Raw genomic sequence first — 22,474 nt, forward strand, 5'->3', positions numbered from 1 at the left:
CCCGTTGAATTCTGAATATCCTCATGGATAGAGACTATGAGAAAACTGTGCCAGTGTGCACTTGCCAGAGCAAGGAAGCTTTTTCTTGCATTTAAACAGAATTTACTGTATTTTTGTATTGATAAAATTGATACATTGATAAAATCCCCCTCAAGCCTTCCATTTTCCAGAGGGAACAGTACCAGGTCTCCCAGGCTCTCTCGGCATGAAAGATACTCTGGCCCTTTACTGGACTCACTCCAGCAAGTCCATCTCTTTCTTTTGCTGGTTAGCCCCAAGTTCCATACTCAGGACGGGGCTTCACTGGTGCAGAGTCACCATCCTCAGCCTTGCTGGCAATACTGAGGATGCATCTGGCCTTCTTTGCTGCCTCATGCTCAGCTTGGTGTCCACCAGGACCCCTGGATCCTTCTCTGCCAAGCTGGTTTCCAGACTCAGCAAAGATTGGTGAATGGAGTTGTTTCTTCCCATATGCAGGAGTCTGCATTTCCCTTTCTTGAGCTTTGTGAGTTCCCTCTCTGCCCATTTCTCCACCCTGTTGAGGTCTCTCTGAATGACAGTACAACTGACTGCTGTATCAACCACTCCTCCAAGTTTTCCACCTCCTGAAATCTCGCTGAGGCTGCACTGTCACATGGGTCACTGACTAAGATATGAAACACTATTGGCCCCAGTATCAACCCCTGCGGTACACCACTACTGACTGGCCTCCAGCTGGAGTTTGTGCCACTGATCACAACCCTTCAGACCTGGACATTCAGCCAGTTTTCAATGCTCTTTATTGCCCACGTGTCTAACTCATATTCATCTTGTCTATGAGGCTGAATCATGCATGTATATGCACATTCTATTATGCCTTTTTCCTATTCTTTTCCCTTTCTTCTAACATCACATTAGAAGGGATGTTATCACATCATGTACTTACTTTAATGTCCCTTACATTCCCAGAGTGGGGCTGGGTGGAGCAATGCACCCTGTGATTGGCGCAGGGACTGTGCAGTTCAGGGAACAGTAATTTTCCTTCAAGTATTGAATTTTGCTAATTTGTGGTTTTCGTCCAGGGGCACAACCACATTTCACTTTTTTCATATGTCGGCTTCAGAGAAGAACTCAAATTCAGGGAACATAAAGGAGGCCATGTAATTTCCTGTTTGAAAGTTTGCAGAACCCTCAGGTTTTGCATGTCAGAGAGGATACAACAGAAGCGACACTCTGGAAAATGTTATTTTTGGCAGCAGCAAGAGGTCACAGTTCGGGGAGGGGGTGAGGTTAGTGAGATTCCTTCAAGGTATGGCACTCTTTCGTTCAGACTTGGATCCATCAGTCAGGATCCCCTCACATTTCCACAGAGAGCAGGGGACCTGCAGCTTCTGCCTACCATCCCAATGGGAATTATAAGGATCTGTGAAAACATTTTTTTTTTCTGTAGAAAAGCTCAGCTTCTACTTCATTTTCTCTTGTGATTATTTTTAGGCACCCCAGACACTAAGAAAATTTCACTGCAGAAACATCCTACAGCTACCATGACCTATAAAGAAACAGCTAACTCAGCTTAAAGTAGTCAGCCTACTATTGAGAGTAACATACCAACAGCAGCTCACTGCTTGATGAAAGCAACCTTGGAGGATTTACCTCCATGAGCAGGAAAGGCTCTCAGTTCAAAACTAGTTCTAGCAGATTCACCTTGACTGAAGTCCCTCTAGTAACCAAATTAAGACATGGAGTCAGGTTTTATGCATGAAGTCGAATTTGTGTGTGTGTAGGAGCACTGACAGAATAATCTAGTACAAAATTGTGTTCTGGCAGGTAATGCCAGGCAGCTCTTTCCAGCAAAAGAAAAATTTTGTGTATAATATCCAATATCAAGTCATTCTGTCTGAAAACTGGTATCTATGCTGCACTTGCAGATTTTTTTTCTTCTTCAGAAGGGAGTGCTCAGGTTTAACTAAATGAGAAGACTTCACTAATACCCATTTTCTGAGATATCACAAAAACACACTTCATTTTTAAGGAAGTTACACTTTCATGGGGTCCTGGACCTACAAACAAGAAGGGGCAAACACTAATTAGAAAATTAAGAACCATTTCTGAGGTCCTGACAGGTTTATATATACTTTGTTATAGCTTTTATAGGTGTCAAATACATAGATAGACAGCTCTCCATCCAAGCTTACACTTGTTTTTTAAACTGTGATCTTCGTGGGTCACTTCCATCATAGGCTATTCTATGATTCCATGATTGATCAGTGGCAGGACTCACCCAGTGTGGGTCTATAATTTTGAATGCTTAATAAAATCCAAAAGAATGGCCATGTGTTAATTTAGACCATGACACCCATTCTGTAAATACAGAAATTCATTAATCAGTGAATGAAATACTGTAGTTCCTTCAGCTGGCAGCAAAACAGATGCCTGTGGACCTGTGTATAACTTTTGTGGGAAAATCCCATGTGTACAAAGTCGCTTAGCATTTATCATATCACAGTTATAGTAAAATAATACAAAATAAGATATGCACATATTTTCTCTCCTATCATAAGAAAAATAAAGCCATTTATTCCCCTAACATGAAAATCTATTCAAATAACAGCTTTAAATCCATGGGCTTAAATTATGTTACAGTCAACATTCTCTTTCATGCTCAAGCAAAAGATATTCCCAAAATCTCTCAAAACCTTGCTGCAGTCAGTCATCTGGTACAAAAAGCAAAGCCATAACCCATTGTTCCTGATATTTTTAACTAAGACCACAAATGAAAATAATATCTCAAATGGAACTCTCTCTGTCCATCACAAAATAACACCAAAGAGCACAAACAACCTTTGTGGTTCACCCTTGCACAGACTCTTGCTCTTGGAGTGCAGTGCAGAAATGGGTTTAACAGAGTTTCTGGCACTGTGCACTCATCCTCCTTTCTGTTTTTTCATTTCATTTTCTCACAAAGCTGACCAGAGGGAAGGAACACGCAGCTGCAATTGCTCTCTTCAAGGTCTAATAACAGCCATGCAATATATCACTTTAAAATACATTTTTTTAAATGAACAAGTTGCCCTCGAGGCTGAGGACTGGTGAAATCTCCCATGCTAGATCAAACCACTGCTTTTGGTTTCAGCCACAGGCCCTGCTGTGACTGCTCCTTTGAAGTGCTCACAGGTAGGGGCAGCTCAGCAGAGAATGCCCTGCTGTGCTAAACCAAGGAGCTTGAACCCAAAGATCTTATTTTCTGCTTGTTCTGGAAAAAATCCTGCTGAGCTGCAGGCATAGGTATTCAAATAGGAGGGCTATAGGTACATTAGAAATATTGCAATTGATTAAATGACATTTTGCATGGGAAAGGAGCTCAGATTTAAGCCAGGGTCTTTGAGCCTAAGTGTAACATAGCTATAAACTGAATTTCAACCTGTGTTTTAATGCTGGTGGCTTACTTCTGCTATGAGAGTGGGTTTTAACTACATCTGAGACTGAAGATGTGGTGTCACCTGCCTGTAAAATAGATACAGAGATATCTCTCTGCATTGAGAAACAACTCTTCAAGTTCCAACTAAGCTACAGCAAATTTAAAGGCAGCGTTTTAAGACAGTATGTTTCTTTGTCTGCAGAGAGGAGCTTCAGCCCCAGCTGTGAGTACTTCAAAGGCATAGATTCCACAGCTGGTACTAGAGCTAGAATTAAGATGCCAGCTTCAACATACGCTAGATTTTATGATCCAGAGTTTTTCATCATCAGTTTTATTAATGTATACATTTTAATAAATTGGAAGTCATCTATAACACTAATTTGCAATTTTAAATACAGCTACACTCGAAAATATTATTTAGATGAAGGAGACATTTTAGAATTTGTGAATTATTTACATTTTTCACAGGTTTTCCTTTCCAAAGGATCAGACATATACCTCCTGTAGTTTGGTAAGGTGCTGAAAGTAAGAATTGCCTTTATTAGCATGTCGAGGTAGAACTTTCCTATTATCAATAAAGGCCTCTGAAATATTTATACAGTATACAGAGGAATGACTCCATAACCTAGCCAAGTACAAGGTTGAAGCTACAAAAAGGCCAGTGCTACTACTTGGAAAGATGGCATTATTTCCTATACTTTTTCCTGAAATAACTAAATCACTTCAAGCACACAGCTTGGCATGTGAAGGGAGAGGCAAGAGTGAGACTGCAGCTTTTGCCACTCTGTAAGTGTGGCAAGGCAGGTAAGAACAAGCTCCTCATCACAGAGATGCTGTATCCAGGGGAAGCTTGGCTTACCCTGGGGTAAAGCACAGATTTCATAATACTGCTTAAAAAAAAATCCCACTGATATACATGTAAATAGTATTTCCTAGATTAATCCACAGACCCCCCCCCCATCTTATCCCTGATCCACAGATAATGTGGTTCTGCCATTCTCCATCTCCTGAGTTTGGAATCTAAAGATAGGATTTAGAGGTGGGCAAGGGACACAATAGGAAAACCCCTGCTGGTCCATTGTCTACAGGGTGTATTGAGCCAACAGGACTGGAAAAGTATCTTAAGAACAGGCTTTTTGGGGGCTATCAATTCCATTTTTAGTCATGGGGTTTATTTCATCTGAAATGAAGCCTACTTTGAAGAGTTTGCCCTTTTAATGAAAAATGTAAGTCAATAATTTACAGCCTTGCTGACAAAAAGGTCTCTTTAAAAAATCCTTAAGATTTTCTCAGTGAAATAGCTTTTTTCTCTTTGACTGAATTATTTGATAAACAAGGCATTCTAGTGTATTTGGCTTTGTTTATATGCTTCCTCTCCTTCAAAATGAAATGAAAAAAGACAAAAATGTAGAGAATGAGATGAAATCAGGAGTAAAAGCTAAATTAAACTGGAGACAGCTCGAAGCTTCCTGAGAGTCCTTTCTGCATACTCATTACACCTCCTATTTCCTCCCTCCCTTCTCTAGGCAAGAAGCAACATTGCATTTTATTAGCCCACGATGAGAAGCAGTACAATGTTTGCTATCTGGCCAGGCTGGAATTACTGTCAATTCAGCTGCTCTGTGCAAGAGACATTAAAGAGTATCTCTTGTTCCATACTGGGGTTTACATTTTGTCTGCAGCTATGAAGCTTTTTCAGTCTTTTTAACAAGGACACTACAATGTCTTTGGAGGGATTATATCGTTGCCCTTTTCTTACTGCAACTTAAAGTATAATAGAGAACCATGGAGTAACTATAATGCTGTAATTAACTGGAGTGGCTCTGCTGATGTTATTAACCATGAGCATATAATTCAAGTGGCTTCTAAATAGCCATAAAGCCCCAGGAGTGACATACAGCTCCATATTCACTTCATAACCATCTGTTATTATCAAAATATGTTGGATTTTCCAGTTTATGGTGAAAGTTTTAAAGTAATGCCTGTGGGAAACACAAAAGGTGGAAAGGCTCTTAGGTGTGAGAAAAAAGCACAGGGGGAGTAGGCAGAAATTATAATACATTTGTACTAAATATTAGTTTTATTTTACTGTATCAGATCCAAGACATGCTTGTAATTCTTATTGTCCTTTTTTCTCCCCAATGCAATATTCTTTTTCATTCTAATTCTTCATTCTGAGCAATTTATGTACATCTGACATATCTGTAGCCTGCATTAGGGAGAAGTGGAAAACATGCAGTTCAAAACCATTATGACTTTCCCTGCCCTGTGGTGCAGAGCTCAGCTTGTGTGAGTTGTCATAGCTTTATTAAGGTCAACGTTCCAGCAACTGGAAGAGCATCTGATGCTCCTGTGGTTTTGATCTGAACACACTCACAATTTCCTTCCCATCTGCTTTTCTTTACATGCTAAACATTTATATTTCAAAAACTGTGTTCTTAGAATTGCACCTTTTAATTCACACACAAGCACTTAAAAGTTTTTAAGGTGCATATGCCATCTCTGGCTTCTGGGAACACAAGACAAGAACCATGGCTGGCAAAGCAGAGTTTTAGCAGGCATCAATCCTTAAGTTTTTGGCAAAGAATTGGAATTTCCTGATTTTTTTTTTCTGCTTCTGTTATTATATGCAATATCCTTCGAATTCTATTTTTAAAGATCAAATTTTCAGGACAAATTATTAAAAACATTAAATGGGTCACAAGGAGCTAATAAGTCAAAGGAATCCAATAAGCTGGGCAAGGTGAACTTTACCCCTTCCCTTTATCAGTAGTCTGGCCAAATGTCTCAAGTACAGCCAAGCAGCCAGGCCACTGTAGCTGTGTGGAAAGAACTGGAGGCTGAGTCGAAAACAGTCAAGAGATGGGTGAATCCAGTTGTTGATTCCAGTGTGGGGTGGGGATGGTGTTATGGAGTACTGTTTAAATTTGGGACACAGTCAGATCTGGGACTGGAGTTTGAAACTAAAGTAACCAGAGCTCATTTATAACAGGGCTCTGAAAGGCATTTGAGGTTACATGAATGCTGCTGCTGCTACGGACAAAGAACCTCTGTTGGTTTGAGGCTGTATTATAATTAGTACTAGAATAAGAGTTAGTGTAAAGCTGTCAGAGAGTAAGCAGTGAGAAGGTGGTTGTGTTGATGAATGACAGTGAGACCCATAGGGACAGCAAATGCACATTACCAAAGGTGACTTTATATATGTTTATGGTTTGTTGAGACACAGTAGTATCTGGAGCAGAGGTCAGGGAATTAAATGAGCATGAAGTGAATTTAATATGATGGTGGATTTGATCGGACTGGTAGAGCTCAGATAAAAACTGTCCCAAGGGATGCAGAGCCAGAAGTCAAGGGAATTGATAGGACTATCAGAGCAAGGGCTTTGCCAGGCACTGGTAGCAAGATTCAGCACAGGGTTCAGATCAGACAAACTCATGGCAGTGAGGCAGGGGCAAGGCTAACCTGGGAAGTCAGTTTGCTGGTCAGGGTTCTGGCCTTACCTAGTGGGGGTAGTAAGAGTCGGACACAGCACCATGGTTGCTGGGCAGGATCAAAATCATGCTGGGAAGTCCTTTGTGGATTGGGGTATCGATCAACAGGGTCCATGGACAGACATGCACATGCCTGTGGCTGATCTGGAGTCTGTAACTTCTGTGAATTCATTGGGTAGGGTCTGACAGCCCCATTGGACTGAAATGGGGATCCTGGGCCAGGGCATTGGGCTGGGCCAGAGGCCCCAGGGGGTGGGTGGTCAGAGCCTTTAAGGACTATTAGTGCTCTCAGGGTCCTAGCAGTAGATGATGAGCCACTGACCTATCTTTAAGGTTCAGAATTGGGGTTGAGGCTAAAGGCATAGATTTATGAGATAGCTTTAAACGGTGTCAGATGTACCCCACAGAATTAGGATGTGGGCTAACAACAGCAGCATGGTGGTTTGGTCTATGAAACGTTTCACTCAAGTACAGTTAAGGCTAAGTTCCACTCAGTGAATAAATAAATACAGTAAAAGGCACAGTTTATTTCTGGATCAGTATAGGCTAGGATAAGAGATGTGAATAAGAGCTTTGCTGACTGATGGGTTAAAGCACAGCAATGGCCAAAAAAAAATGAAGATGGATTTCTTGAGTTTTTTACTTCTGGGCATGAACAGGAATACGTTGCAGACCAACCTAAAGCAAGGACAAAGGGCTTCCTTCAGAAAAATAGATGGGGTTTTGTGCATGTGTCAGTGGTCAATTCAGCATGGGCAAATACTGAAAATGGATCCCACTTCCAAAGAGGTTTTGGTTGTAATTAACATTATTGATTGTTAGATATTACTAATATTATGTTTGAAGCTGAGACCAAAGTATTGGCTTTAGCAATTCCAGTGATCTGTTGAACTAGATGGAAAATTTTCCAGTCTTTCACAGGACTTTTCTGAAGTCACCCCACTGGGCACACCATCACAGTGAAGCTGGCTGAGTACAGCACCACTGATCCTGGCCTTGAAAGTAAATCAGCTGGTAGCATTTTGAACACCCTCAGGGACAAGCAACAGAGCTTGCACTGATACTGTGCCAATGGGTTAGCTGAAAGTATGAGAGCACTATATAGAGAGTGAAGAACCTCTGAGTATGATGTCACTACAGCAAAAAAAATCACATTATGCAAAACATTCCATTTTAAAAAAACATGGTTTTAAACAAATACATTAATGTTCCCTTCAGTAGGAAAGGATGAAGTAACTCCCTAGACGCATCTAGCGTTCCTCCGGTGGTATCTTGAAAATACATTTTGTTGGGGTTTTTTACTGTAATAGATATTATAGAAACCTTAAAGACAACTGTATTACTGGACCATGTTACAGGATTAATGGTGCAAAAATGTACAACAATGAACCAGGTCTCAGTATGTGAATTCATGTTTCTAAATTAAAATAATTTTCCCTTCTTCCAGTACATGCTCACATTTGCCAGCCTTTAAGTTTCTAAAGCGCTCCTTCCCCTCTTGGCAGCATCCTGATGATGGTACTGGTGATATTGCAGAGAAAAGTACAAGACTTTTGCAGCCCTCCTTCTACAACATGAAATTTCGGATCTGTCAAAAGAGAGTACCTCTGTGGCTATCACTGACATCTTGGCAGCAAGAAATTTTAAAAAAGACTTATTGACTCACATGAATACCAATGGAAAACCAAAATATTTTATTAACAGAAAGTAATTCCTTTGTAAAAGTGCATACACATACTGAACAAGGTATGGAATTGCTGGAGGAGGTTTGTCATAATAGCCAAGGCAGAAGAGGATAAATGATGCCTTCCTTTTGACCTCTCCTGGACCTCTTTCTCTAGGTTCTGTCCCATATTGTAATGGGAGAAAGAATACCAACAATGGTAATTTTGGACATATAAATTATATTGAATGAAACTTTCATTTGGTGTAAATGGAATAAGTTTGACTTAAAAACCCAGCATAACTCTTTTCAGCTTTCACCAAAGACACTGCTGAAGTATCTTTTTTCTTAAGTGGAGCCTACCAGTTCTCATTTGACTGACTTTCCCAGCATGAGTTTCTATTTGCAGATATTTTGCACACATTTCCTTGACATTTAACCTTGCATTGTTTAATTTGGGACTGGAGGTCAGAGTTCGGTTTTGCTAGGCACATAATCTGAACAGTGGACACTAGGGATGGCATTATTTTAAGTGTCTTCTGTTTGTGTTGTTAAACTTTAGTTCATTTTGCTGAATCCCTAATTTGTTTGGAATGTACATCTACACATTAACATGTCCATACTAAAGTATTCTGCAGTATGCTAGAATAAGGGCATGCAGTAATGGTACCACTACTGAAAAAGGCAAGTTGGAAAAGCAGTTTGCTTACATTCCTGTTTTTTGACAGACTTCTATTGCAAAGAACAGCATTATAGGAATCTGATCAAAGCCTTTGAAAGTTGGTGAGAATTTTCCCATAAACTTACTTGGTATTCATTACATTATGAATGAAATTGATGATGGAATGATGTAATATTAATTTTCTGCCATGAACTGCAGAAGTAGTAGAGGTGAAGGAGATTTTTTGAGAAGGTTGTGACATTAATTTAGTACTGTTGGTTTTTACCAAGTAGCCTGATCACTGTGCTCTCCCCAGATACAAAAGCAGTATGTTTGGCCTCTGCTCCTCTAAGCAGTATCTGATAGCAACTAAAGATGCAAGAAACAAATACAAGAATAAAAAATAAATTATTACAGTTAACTGGAAGAAATTAACTAGCCCAGTGTGGAGTCAAGCCCCATTCCCAGTCCAATTTCAAGATTGCTTCAAGCACACAGGATGGAAAACTTGACGACGGTTCAAGTTTTATCATGTTCAAATCCCCAGGCATCACAGACAAACATCACCTAACAAATTTGTGTTGATCCTTTATGAAAATCCCATTATTTACAAAATAGTTTGTTTGTGGTTCCTGGACTCTGTTTCTGTTGAATGGCCCTCAAGGACAGAAAAATTGAGACAAAGATTAAACACCAGGCTGCAGTTGAAAGTTGACAGATGATTTAAGAAACCTTTCCTAAAAGTAACATCATGCTGCTTGTGAAACATGTCTGGTTTTCATCTTTGCCAGCTACCAAAAAGTCAGGCACTTATTCACAAAGGCTTCAGAAACAGCAAGGTCTATTCCCCTCCAGTCCCTCTTCTTTAGTAAGCTTTTCACACAGACACCCAGCCTTTCCCCTGAGTGCACATCTGCTGCTGTCAGGCGGCGTGAACTGAAATCCCATGAAGCCACGAGACCGGATAGCTGGCAGTGCTGAGCAGGTATGCAGCCGTGACTTCTGCAGAATTTATACCTCCAGAGTGGGGCACAACTGTAGAAGAGTGGTCAAAAGCTAGAAGAGGGTTAGTCTGGGATTAGTCAGGACAGACACCTGATAATTGCGGTGTAGGACAGGGCAAGAACATGAGCTTTTACGCCAAGATGGATAATTGAGAGAGGAAGGGAGAATTCTTCTGAAGTGGAGGACTTTTGGTGATCCTTTTAGATTTTCAGAGGCACTTAGATACAGCCAGGGAAAAACTACTCTTTTCAAACATGAATGCTGACACTGAGTCAACAGCAGGTTAATTCAACCATGTAATTTATATTTTAAGACCCAAATCTGAGTGATATGAATGTTTAAATAAGCAAACATAGCCTATTCAGCAAAGTCTCTTCACTTTCTCCCAAATGAAGCACCTCTTACATTTGATTTTTCAGTGTGAGTTCTACAGATGGCTAAATCAAGACATCAAAATATTTTGAAATTTACATATAATTAATAAATACAGTTTTCCAGTCAGAAATCCCCAGAAATAAACCAGAAACCACTGGTTTACTATTTGTTGTTCTCCCTGAAGAACTTTGTGTTTACGAAATGCCAGTGGCTGTTTTCCTAAAAAAAAAAAAAAAATACAATGAGGTAATTAAAAAAATGAAAAAATAATAAAATTAATTATTTTTGTTTGTGTTTTGCTGGTGATTCAAAAACTCCATCCATATGCTTATAAATGAAAGAAACAGCTATGAAGGTGCTTGCTTGTTCATTTTTACTTGGAAGAATTACCACTATACTTACCTCTAATACAGTATGGAAACCACTCCTGTGAGAACACTTCAAGCAATCATTTTCATCCTCCTATAAACTGGATTTCATTGGCAACCTGTAAATACAGTGTGACACTAAGGATGTGGATATAGGTTTAGAGGACAGTAGCTGGGAACTGGAGTTCTTTAGTGTACCCTGCTCTTTTCACAAGATACATATTTCTCTCCAACCTTGGGCAGGGTAATTTTATTCTCCCTGGATACTGAAAGCCATATTTTAGGCTATATTCTATGTCTGAGAGGGAAGGATCAAGGACTTACATTATTACATTTATATATAGATTAGTCCAGCTTGACTCAGATAGAGTAACATTAAATTAAAAGCTGCTTACCTGCCAGCTCCTTCCTGTCAGCAGGCAGCAAGGAAGAACAGAAATGGCATTTTCTTCAAGTTCTACCTTGTTACTTACCTGTCATATGCAGTAGGTAGGCTCAGGTTGTTTTATGATTTGCTGTTGAAGAGAAGTGGCAAACCATTGTCATAATGGGAATAAGGAGGGAATTTTGATCCTGGCACTTAAACTCCAAGTCAAATGTCTGCTGAAAGAGTAGGTTTGCCTAGGGCTACGGGGTAGACTGCCAGAGTCTGGCCTCTGGTATGTGCTAGAAAGAGCTATACACCTAATGACAACACCTCGAGCAGTGCTGAGTCTCACAGCACCCCTGAGGCTCTGTGGCGAGGAGCTGTAGCCAGCACCGCACCCGCTGAGACACAACATCACCTGCCTGACTTCTTGTTTGCTCCCAGGATGCTGCTCATCCGTGGAAGAGGGAGATAATAAACCTTCAGCTCTTCTGACCACTGAGGCTGGGATTCCTAGGTATTCCCTAGGTGAGTGGAAATAGTGGAAAACTAGAAGGCTTTGGCTTCATTTTTCACATGAAACAATCCCCAAAATGTCTGGCAGGTAGCAACTCAAAGATTCAAGGACTAGTGAGAGATTTAAGAAGTTAAAAAATTTTCCCTCTGACTTCCCCAGGTGAATAGGGATTTGCACCCTTCACTACAAGATGCGGGGACAGAGATAAGCAATATATTCTGATGTACGAACTTAAAAAACAGTAAAAATAACTTTGTAGATACCAACACAGAAAGTCTGAAAACTGTACTGCTTCTGAGAGGGACAAAAGAGAAAGTAATTTAAAATATATATATGAGCATTTGGAAAGACACACACTGAAGGTAGAATTATCTTTACATGGCATGCTTTCAAATTCTGTGTGTTTTCTGAGACTGCTTTTGTTACAAGGATCTTAATGAAAAAGTAAAACACATTTTTTGCCCATTCATGCCTTTGCTCTTCATTCCAGAAGAAACCCTCCAGATGTGAAATATCTCACAGGTTTGCACAGAAGCTAGAGAATGTAAAAATGAGTGTAGCCGCAATGATGCAACCCTAAACCTCTACAAAGTGTTAATATCATCCCAGGAACAGATTCAGATGAGGCATTGTAATTCAATGACTTCAATTTCTATGATCACAAAGCACCAGTGCTTCAGAAGCATCTTTTTCTACTGTTATTTTTTTACTATAAAGCACTTTACCTGCACAAAGAATTCCCTCAGTCATGTCCACTCAGTTTAGTACTTACCTGCTTGGACTGGAAAATGTGAAAATCCTGTCCACATGACAGATTTGGTTCCTTTGTAGTCTTACTCATCTTCTCATAGAATACATGATTTTCAGTGACTTTAGCAAAACTTACTGAGAAACAATTTTTATTCATTCTTAATAAGCATTTCTATTTCAGTCCACTGCTTGCCTAATCTCTCTGCTCTATACTGTGCCATGGCAGAGCTGTTATTTTAGATAAGAAAGTGCTTGGCATAAGCAAGCACAGTAATATGAACAGTAATTACAGGTACCCAGGCCTCCCAGCAGCATTCATCCAAGTGCCAAATGTCTGTGGTTACCTTCCAGGTACCCACAGCCCCTGTCTCTCCTGACAGCAACACTTCAGCCAGACAGTCACTGCCTGACAATTTATCAGTAGTCCAAACTACAGGAACCTGACTAACTGGGGTTTTCCTGCAGTCCAGGAATTGAACTGGATCATTCTTGTTAATCCCTTCCAGTATGCTGTGGATTCTATAAAAGCAGGTTGGTCTCAAATGTATGGACTTGAGGTGAGAGATGCTTAAACAAGTACATGAAGCTGTGGTACTGCCTTGTGCAATGTATATACCAGTAAGGAAACATACAGGAAGGGTAATGCAAGGAGGGGGAAGGCTCACTGTTCATGCCACTTTATTCAGAGGCAAAATTGTCATGACACACCTTCCTAAGAAATCTTTGCCATGTGGTTCAGATTATATTGCAACATTTGGCTTGAAATGACCCATACTACTCTGTTGCTGTGTGAACATGTTTTATCTGATTGAGTACAAAAGTTGTGGGAAGAAAACCATGCCAAACACTGAATGTTTTCCAGGCATTTCTTTGCAAGGCGTGGTGTCATGCATAACAACAAAGACCAAATCTCAGTTTCGGAACAGCAATGGCTTAAAAGGAGAAGTCTCTGTCAGTATTTGCAATTAAGACTGAGTTAAATATTTTCTCCTCCTGAAAGATTGCAAGCTTTTGACTTGAAACATGCCTTAGTAGAGTGTCAACCTTTGCTTCAATCACAATGGCCTACCATTTGTTCTCTTTTTCTCTCATCCCATGCAAAGTCACCTGGCTAGGGTTCATTACAGCTATTCCACATGAGATGATACTGTAATACAAATAAAAGTGTATTTTGTGTATCCTAATTGTCAGCCTGAATACCTGTACTAACCAGTACTAGAGAAGTGGCATTCATAACACATTCACCAAGGACTTGATTCCCTGATAAACTAGTTTCAATATCTTCTACGATTTTGTATGTGGAACTAGAGTACTGCATCCAGTTCTAGAGTCCCCAGCACAGGAAGGACATTGACCTGCTAGAGTGAGTCCAGAGGAGGCAACCAAGATGATCAAAGGGATGGAGCACTTTTCCCATGAGGAAAGGCTGAGAGGATTGGTATTGTTCAGCCTGGAGAAGAGAAGGCTTTGGGGTGGCCTAATTGCAGCCTTCCAGTATCCATGGGAGCCTACAAGAAAGACGGAAGGAGACTTTTTAAAAGAGCATGTAGGAACAGGATGAGGGGGAAATGGCTTCAAACTGAAAGAGAGCAGGTTTAGATTAGATATTAGGAATAAATTTTTTAGTGTCAGTGTAGTGAGGCACTGAAATACACGGAGTATTTGTGGAAGTGTTCAGGATCAGGTTGGATGGGGCCATGGGCATCCTGTTCTAGAGGAAGGTGTCCCTGCCCACGGCAGGTTGGTTGGAACTAGATCATCTTTAAGGTCCCTTCCAATCCAAGCCATTCTATGTTTATATGGTTCTTCCAAAGAGCTGGCACTTTGCAGCTTGTTACTGCAGTTTGGTACTACAGAAATGTTTCTATTCAACATTTCTAAAATCGGCATTTAACCAGCACAATAATTAATTGCTGTTCATAATACTTGTATTTCTGTGGGGTTATCTGAACTGATAGCGTGCTGATTGGTTTCTGTATTTACACATAGCATTTTAAAGGTTGCCAGGGAAACCTGGAGCACTCTTTTTGGAAGAAGAGAATCCAAATTAATTGTGCCAATCATGATTTCTAAGTAGCTTTGCAAGTGATCAGTTACATAATTTTGCTAAGATAATAGAGCCTTTAATATTTATTATTATGTTCCTAGCATTTACTTTAGGTAAAAAGAACAAGTCTCCTCCAACACGGCACACTTGGAGGACTATTGCACTTTAAATGTGGTAATCAAAAGAGCATGTTTTATAGAGCATTTTTCGTAAGTCACGACAGCGAGTACAATGTTGCTATGGATGATCTTATTACTGATTCATAAAACTGACCTTTAAAAATTAAAAGAACAAAAAAGCTCCATTTTAGGGCAGTAGTTGGGATTATATAAAAGTGGTCAGGCCTTTGCCTTGGACCCGGACGATATTAATATGCCAGTATCAAAACTGTGATCCTGAACCCCCTGTGATCTGCTGAAAGGTCAAATGGCTCTTCCCTCCCTTCCTGTAATCCCTACCTGCTGATCTGCCTGCAGCAGGCTACCCCTGGCTGGGGAAAGATGGAAAGCAAGGAAACTTGTGGGTTGAGATAGACACAGTTTAGTAAGCAAAGGAAAGAAAAAGAAAATAACCCAAAACAAAACTAGTGATGTGAAGACAATCATTGAGCAGTGGCTGTCTTCCAAAATGAAAAAAACCTCACTTGTATTTTTTAGCTGAGCACATGTTGTGTAGTGTGGGATATCCCTGCGGTTAGCTGGGGTCAACTGTACCAGCTTTGTCCACTTCCAGCCTCTGCCCACCCCCAGCCTACATGCTGGGAGGGCAGAACAGGAAAAAAAGAAAGCCTTGGTGCTGTGCAAGAACTGCTAACAGCCAAAACACAGTGTGTTGTCAACAGTGCTCTGGTCACAGATCCACAGCACAGCACCCTACAGACTGCTCTCAGCACAATTAACTCCATCCCAGCCAGAGCCAGTACAGCAAAAATATCTGACATATGTAGGGAGGTAACTGTGCCTCTCCAAAACTCTCACACTGTCCTGCATGTAGTTACAGCATTCAGGAACAGGAATATTTGGGCTCACCTTTAGAGAGATCCAAGCCCTCCTTGTGGATAGCACCCACAGGATGAGGACTGCAGGGTATTCTGGTGAGAAGCATTCATCACCTGCCCAGGCACTGTGCAGAAAACCTCCCCTCCTTCATGAGTATGTAAGCAAATTGTGAGGGAAGATCCAAGAGGCGTGGGTGCCCAGCTGGGGCACATGAGCCCACACTGGGTTCCTGTACGTCTTTTCAGTGGAGAACAAATATATAAGCAAGATACAGTAATGGTCACAGTACAAAGTTACATACCTTCTCTGACTACTAGATTATTTAATACAAAAGATGGTGGATAGCTATCCCTCATTTTTCCTCAGAGGAAAGTGTCTGCCCGATGCTCCCAGCTGTGTAGTGCAAGCACTGGCTGCACCTCCTCTGCAGCCTGAGCAGCCACCAAGACTCATTTCAGGCAGCTGCTCTCTGCTAGCTGGCAGCAGCTCCCTGTTCAGCAAGCTTGAGATTTCAAACCCTGCTTTGAGGTGTCTAACTCAACAGGCACCAGCCAAAGAAGTTCAGTCCAAGATCTGTAAAAGACCTATAGCCCTCTTGAGCAGCATCTGGAGGCCAGGCAGGATATACCCAGACACCCAAAGCAGCAAGGCACACCTGTGTTTAGCCAACTTTGGAATACAAGCTTACCTTCAATAGTGACCTAGCCCAATCAAGCCAGGTTATAATCTCTCTTACAGTCAGGTATCATTTCCAAAAGTGAACTCTTTTCTATGCACTTCCCTAGAAGTTTCTGACAATGTTAATTGTTGTTAGATTTAAACTGTTTCAAAATGACTTCTGCCCTCCTGACTGCAGTTTTGCTCAATCCAGGCCACAGCAGAAGTGGCTAAACCTCCTCCCAGCCCAAACCCTGCTATTAAGTAACAGCATCTACAGACATAGATGCAAACAGATGACAAAATAAACAGTACAACACACTTTCAAACCACCATGTAACTGAAGGACCTTGTGACTGCCAAGTCCCCCAAAGTTCAATCACACTGACACGTGCAGTGCATATACCACCTTTAGTAGCTGTTTCAGGAAGCAGGATGGTTTCTGAATGAGAGTATCCCTTAACAGTCACCCTGGCAACAATTTATTCAGAAAATAGATTTAAGCCATGGATTTATAAAATCAGAGTGTTAAATCTTTTGTTATGGGTTACTTAATGTAACCCATAAAATATAATACTGACCTCTTTCAATAGTAGGAATTGAAAAGCAAAAATTAAATACAAATGTGGTTTTCTCTTCTCACAGGCCTGACAGGTGCCAACTTTTCAAACTAGGGACTGACCCCCTTCAGATGTCTACACGCAGCATGGAGTTCCATGCTCCATGTTTTATTCCTTTCCTTCCAGAAAAACTCCTTCTTCTTTCAGCTTGTTGTTTTATCCCCATTTTTCAGTTGCAGACAGCAATTTTCTCTTGGTTTATACATCAGTTGGACTGGGACTAATTTTACAATTGTGACTCATCTGTCACAGGAGGACTGTTCTGTGATAGGAGCTCTCAAACATATCTGCAAAACCAAATATATATGATAGGACCTCTCAAATATTTCTGCAAAACCAAATAAATATGCAAATAACTATGAAAATAAGTAACAACAAAATCAAATAACCAAAATAATGTTTAAGCAATAAGCAATTGCTTCTGGATATTTTGGGCCAGATTAGGCGATTTACAGTCTGTCATGAAGAAGGATTTGACATGAATACTACATTGCCTTTGGAATGTAGTAACTGACTGAACAAAACATCAGGCAATATTGAAGTGTTACATACAAAGCATTGCAGTCAAAGGAGAGGCAGTGAATATGACCACTACTTTTCTTCTTGTTGTTTCATTGTTGAAACAGAAGAAAAGAGTGACAATCAAGATAAGAGGAACTGGACTTTTGTCTCTTTTAATCATCTGTACTTAGCCAACTTTCATTCCTATTAAGTAAAACTTACCCTGGTAACAATCCCCTTAAATGCTGTGAAATAAATAAACTTTCAAACAGAGAGTCTTAAAATTTCCCTGATAATTTCATGACTCTTGGAAATTTTAAGATCTTTGAAACAGACACTTTTATACAACCACTTTTATACAACCATAAATTAATCATAACTTATCACAACAGAACCCATCAAGATGAACTCAGTTGACTTTAATGTAAGTGTAATTTCTGTTTCTGTAGGTGCTCCATTACAATTGTTCTGCATTTAAATATTAGTCAATCATCACTCCAAATGAAGTCTACCCTCACTTTTTCTCCCCAGTATAAGTTCTGGCCATACATAATGTGACTTGAATGTTGAGAGGAATGGGTATTGCTGCTCTTTCTGTGTCACTAGCCTGTACTATCACAAACACACAACTTAGGATTTTGTATCTGGTCAGTCAGATATGAGTATCGTAAGCAGGAAAAGTTATAGAACACAGCCAGCTAAAAGAAATTCTACATTTTGCTTAAGTAAGAAGAGGTGAAAGTGTCTAAAAATGCATTTTTTAAAAAAATCCCACCCTTTTGCAGAAGGAAATAATGTTGCTGTAGCATTGACCAGAGAATGAAGAAAATTCTGTGAAGGAAAGATGCTTTGGCCCTATAATTAGACATGGGGATTTTAAAAATAGCATAGCTGTATTTTAAAGCAAAAATGGCAAAAAGGACTTCTTTTTAAGCAAGGTCAGGGTTTTATTAACATAGAACATTCAAAAGGTGCTAAATATCCTCATGATCTCAGCCATGATAAGTTTCATGACAAATCCTAAGCCATTTATGCTACTAGTTACCAGTAACGTGTATGTAGTTCTGATGGACTCATAGAGATATCAGTAAAACCTCAGTGCTGCATCTCACACAGAGAGAAAAGCTACCTAAACAGACTAAAATAGTTCCCTGCTGCAGGCAAAGGAGAACCTGCAGAAGGTCACTCTGCAGGTGCATGTTGGGAAATTTACCACAGGAAGGGGCAGGGAGAAATGAAGGAAATTCAAACACACAGAAATTATGTTCACTGTATGTATCATACTCATGCAACAGCCTTTTGCATTTGTAATACAGACTGCCTTGGGGAAGTTGGGAGAAGAGTTTTGCAAGGAATGAAATTGTTCTTTCAAAAGATAAAAAAATTACACATCAATGATAAAGAGCATTGAGATGACAGAAATCAGTTACTTGTTCATATTCCACATGCTCCAGAGACATATCAATGCAGCACAGATTTAACCACTTAACCAAAATTCTCTATAGCTATAGCAACTGCACAAGCATACCTCTCCTGCTAAATCCACAGCTGAAAATAAACATTTTGTCATTCTTCTAAAATTTGCATCTTTGCATTTGTGCCCTTTAGTATTTCCATAATAAACTGTCTAACATGACAGTTAGAAAAATTCATTAGCAACGTGTGCATTTAAATATTGATTAACGTGTGCGTGTGTGGGCAGTTTTTGTTTGGTTGTTTGGTTGTTTGTTTTGAATAGGTTTTGGGGCATGTTTGTAAAGAAAAACTGAAACCTGATTTGGCAACACCGATTATAGGATCTATGAATTTAAATGACTTTGAGTAGGACTAGGTCCAAAAGGACATGACCATCTTTTCATCTGTAGAAATTATTTATGAGATAATCCTAACTCTTTTTTCTGAAAACACTGAAATGTCTGGTAGTCAAAAGGTAAAAGTGGAAATCATCTCAGTTTTGGTTTCAAGGATGTATGGATCAGTATTATTTGAATAAAATAAGGAGCTCTAAGAGAGGCTCAAGAGCAATCAGAAGTAGAGAGGCCAAGAGGACTGAGCTCTGTTGTTTTGGTAGCTACACCACTGGTGTTTAGCAACTATTTTACCAGCAATAGAGATCTTGGATAGGTGCCCCTGGGTTTTAATTCTTCAGTTGAATTCAGTAAGTACCCTATTCTAATGTAACCAAAACAGTGGCTGCAGGAATTCAGTTTCCAGCTTTTCATTCCCCTGCCAGGAAACTGTTTTTCTTTTTTCCCAAATAGCTGAAAACAAAAAAATCAGGAAAATATTCAGAGAATGAAAATGGTTGAGGTAGAAAAGAAGGTAATCATTTACATATGTGCATTGAAAAGTTTTGAAAATTAGTTTTGGAGCTCTGCTTGCGCTTGCATTTCTTCCCCACTCATTGTTGGTCTCTAACAGTAAACTTTGTTCAATTCTGTCAGAGCCAACAGGAAAACAGTAGAATATCACCCAGCAGATTCAAACAGCAGGAAAACAGCTTTGCCAAAAAATAAGTAAGTAAATAAACTACTTTTTAAGTCACTGATAAATAATATAAATAAAAGTTTTATTATTGATGTGTCCATGCTATTATCACACACCCTACTCTAGTACACTCTTGTGTGGTTTACAGCCTGTTCACTGAACAGGAAACCACTCAGCTTCACCCTTTGCTCAAAAGCTGCTGCTAACTGAAACTATTTTGTAATTGTTAAGAGTGGGCTACTTGGAACTCAGAGGTTTGTGTTGGTATTTTCCAAACTTTAGGCAATTCCAAGTGTGGATGCTTAGATGTAGATAAAATGAGTGTGCATTAATGCAGTCTTAATGTGATCCCTGGTCAAATCTTCATTACAAAATAACTTTTTATGTTGCTTCTGAATACTAAGTAGTGCTACTGCAAAGATCCACAAATGTTGCTGGACAGGCTGATACAGAGCTATGGTCCAGTGGGTAAAGAGAATCATGGTAAGAGAATCAACACCAGAGAAAGGGTTTTATGGTTCTTCCACACCCAATACATCTCATATATTCTCTATGGGAGAGTAATACCAGGATGCAAGAATACCACACCTGGACTAGAGGAAGTGTTATCCTGAGCTGGCAGAACGGGAAGGGAGCCATGTGGAGTGGCACAGCTGCATGTGGAAACGAGTTTTATCTCCTACCTCCCTAAGGAAACTCATCCCTCCAACAATACACTGAATATGCTAAAGCATCAAGAAGGCTGTTACAATATTTATGTCTAAAATGAATGTTTGCAAAATGAGTAGAGCTCTCTGCAACCAACTTGGAGCTGTAAGTGAACAAAAATGTAAGGTTTGACCCAAGGTTTTTGAATTTCCAAATCTGCAAAGTCATTTCTCAAATGTAGATATTATCCTTGCAGTTTTCACTCATTAATTTAAACTAAACTCTTTGAAAAGTTTCATAGAATATTGGCAATTTCTATTATTTAATTAAGTGGATATTTTTTTCTATTTTTATTTATTTAGATCTTGCCCAAACATACGTGAAGTAATGAATCAGAATATACGTCTGAAAGGTAAAATTCTTTCACTGCTGAAAAAGGAAGTACTATAGCACGTCTATTTAACCTACTTCTTACTCAGAGCTAGTAATAATCTGTGACAGATCTGAACATTTTAATATCATAAAAATTTTAAATGAATTGTAAGAAAAAATTAAAAGTAATGGATACCCACTAAGGAGATACCAAATAATGCAGAAAACAAAAAGGCGTTTACTTCCAGTGTGCCCCCAAAAATTTTTGGTTTCTTGATGGCATACACTGCAAAAAGCCATCAATAAGTTACTCTCTTGATGGGGACTGAAAATATTACTTTCTAGAAAGCAGCTGGGGGAACTTTCTTTTTCCTTCTGCTGCTACCTTTGAAGATCTCTCCTCTTTTTGCTATTTGCTGTTCCAAAACAACAAGACAATGACACAGGATTTCTAAATCTGTTTCCATGACAGATTATGGTCTGTCAAGCAAGTAGCAAGCATGTGTTTAAGCTACATTAATTTCAAAAGTGAAACACTGCACTTATTTAAACTGCTGGTAAATGACACCGTAGTTCACAACTGTAGCTGTGCTGAGACATTTAATGCAAAACATATAAAATTATCTAACTAAAAAGTGGCACAACTGGCCAGATAAATTTATTTCCTGTACCATATGTTTATAGTGTAATGTGAAGTTTGCTTAAATGCATTCAATATCCATATAATATAGAAGATTTAGGGCTGGAGAAAGCACTTCTGGGAAAAATAAAACCCAGCAATCAATCATCTAACTGCAAATCCTTTCTTTTCTGTGGATAGGTGGCCTTAGCACAAATACCCACCATAACTGGTATTTATTCACATGCCTTTTTCACATCTCTGAAGTGAAACCTGCCCAGTCTTTTACTTGGTACTCTAATTAAACCTATACTATTCAGGAAGTTTCTGCCTGTTTTTCTAGCCCCTCGGTAGGCTTGGGGAATATGTCTGTATACTTGAACAGGACAAGTGTTTTCCACCATAATTTTGGGCAAGACAGTAAAAAAATGACTCTGAAAATGTCTATGCAGTTCTTCCTTGAAGCATTTCCAGCTTCAGGCTTTTTTCTACTGAAGTGGTTAGGACACACCATGAGGATCACAAGGTTTATTAAATCACAGCCCACAATTCTTTATCACTTTCTGCCACTGGCTGAAACACCACAGTGACTGAAAAAATAACACTGTGCATTCATAGATTCAGGGAAGCCAATGGGAACAGATTTACCTTCTGCTTTCCCACATAAAGGGCTATGTTTTTGATGTTGGATTTTCATGTACAAATTCCTAAACTGTCACCTTTTTAAACAGAACTTTTTTAGGTCACCATGAAAAGCAGTCAAGGTTGCCACAAAATTCACACACTCTTTTATTCCCTTACAAATTAAAGAGAAGATATTTTTTTTCCATTTTGTCCTTTGACGTCAGGCATTCTCTGTCCACTGGCAGAAACACACCCACATGTATGCCATAGAAATAAAATACCTTCCTATTATTATAACTGATAGTCT

At 39.5% G+C, this 22,474-nt stretch overlaps 1 protein-coding gene across 1 annotated transcript in view; it reads left to right on the forward strand.

Annotated features, from left to right (window-relative positions):
- CLNK (cytokine dependent hematopoietic cell linker) overlaps positions 1-22,474 on the forward strand; it is a 57,223-nt gene that overhangs the window by 6,609 nt on the left and 28,140 nt on the right. Inside the window, exons 3-4 of the mRNA XM_019287247.2 lie at positions 19,862-19,933; positions 20,915-20,964. Of these exons, the coding sequence (XP_019142792.1) occupies positions 19,862-19,933; positions 20,915-20,964 (122 nt within the window). The remainder of the gene's footprint in view (positions 1-19,861; positions 19,934-20,914; positions 20,965-22,474) is intronic.

This window comes from Corvus cornix, chromosome 4, assembly GCF_000738735.6.
Source record: "Corvus cornix cornix isolate S_Up_H32 chromosome 4, ASM73873v5, whole genome shotgun sequence".
In the NCBI taxonomy this organism is placed as follows: Eukaryota; Metazoa; Chordata; class Aves; order Passeriformes; family Corvidae; genus Corvus; species Corvus cornix.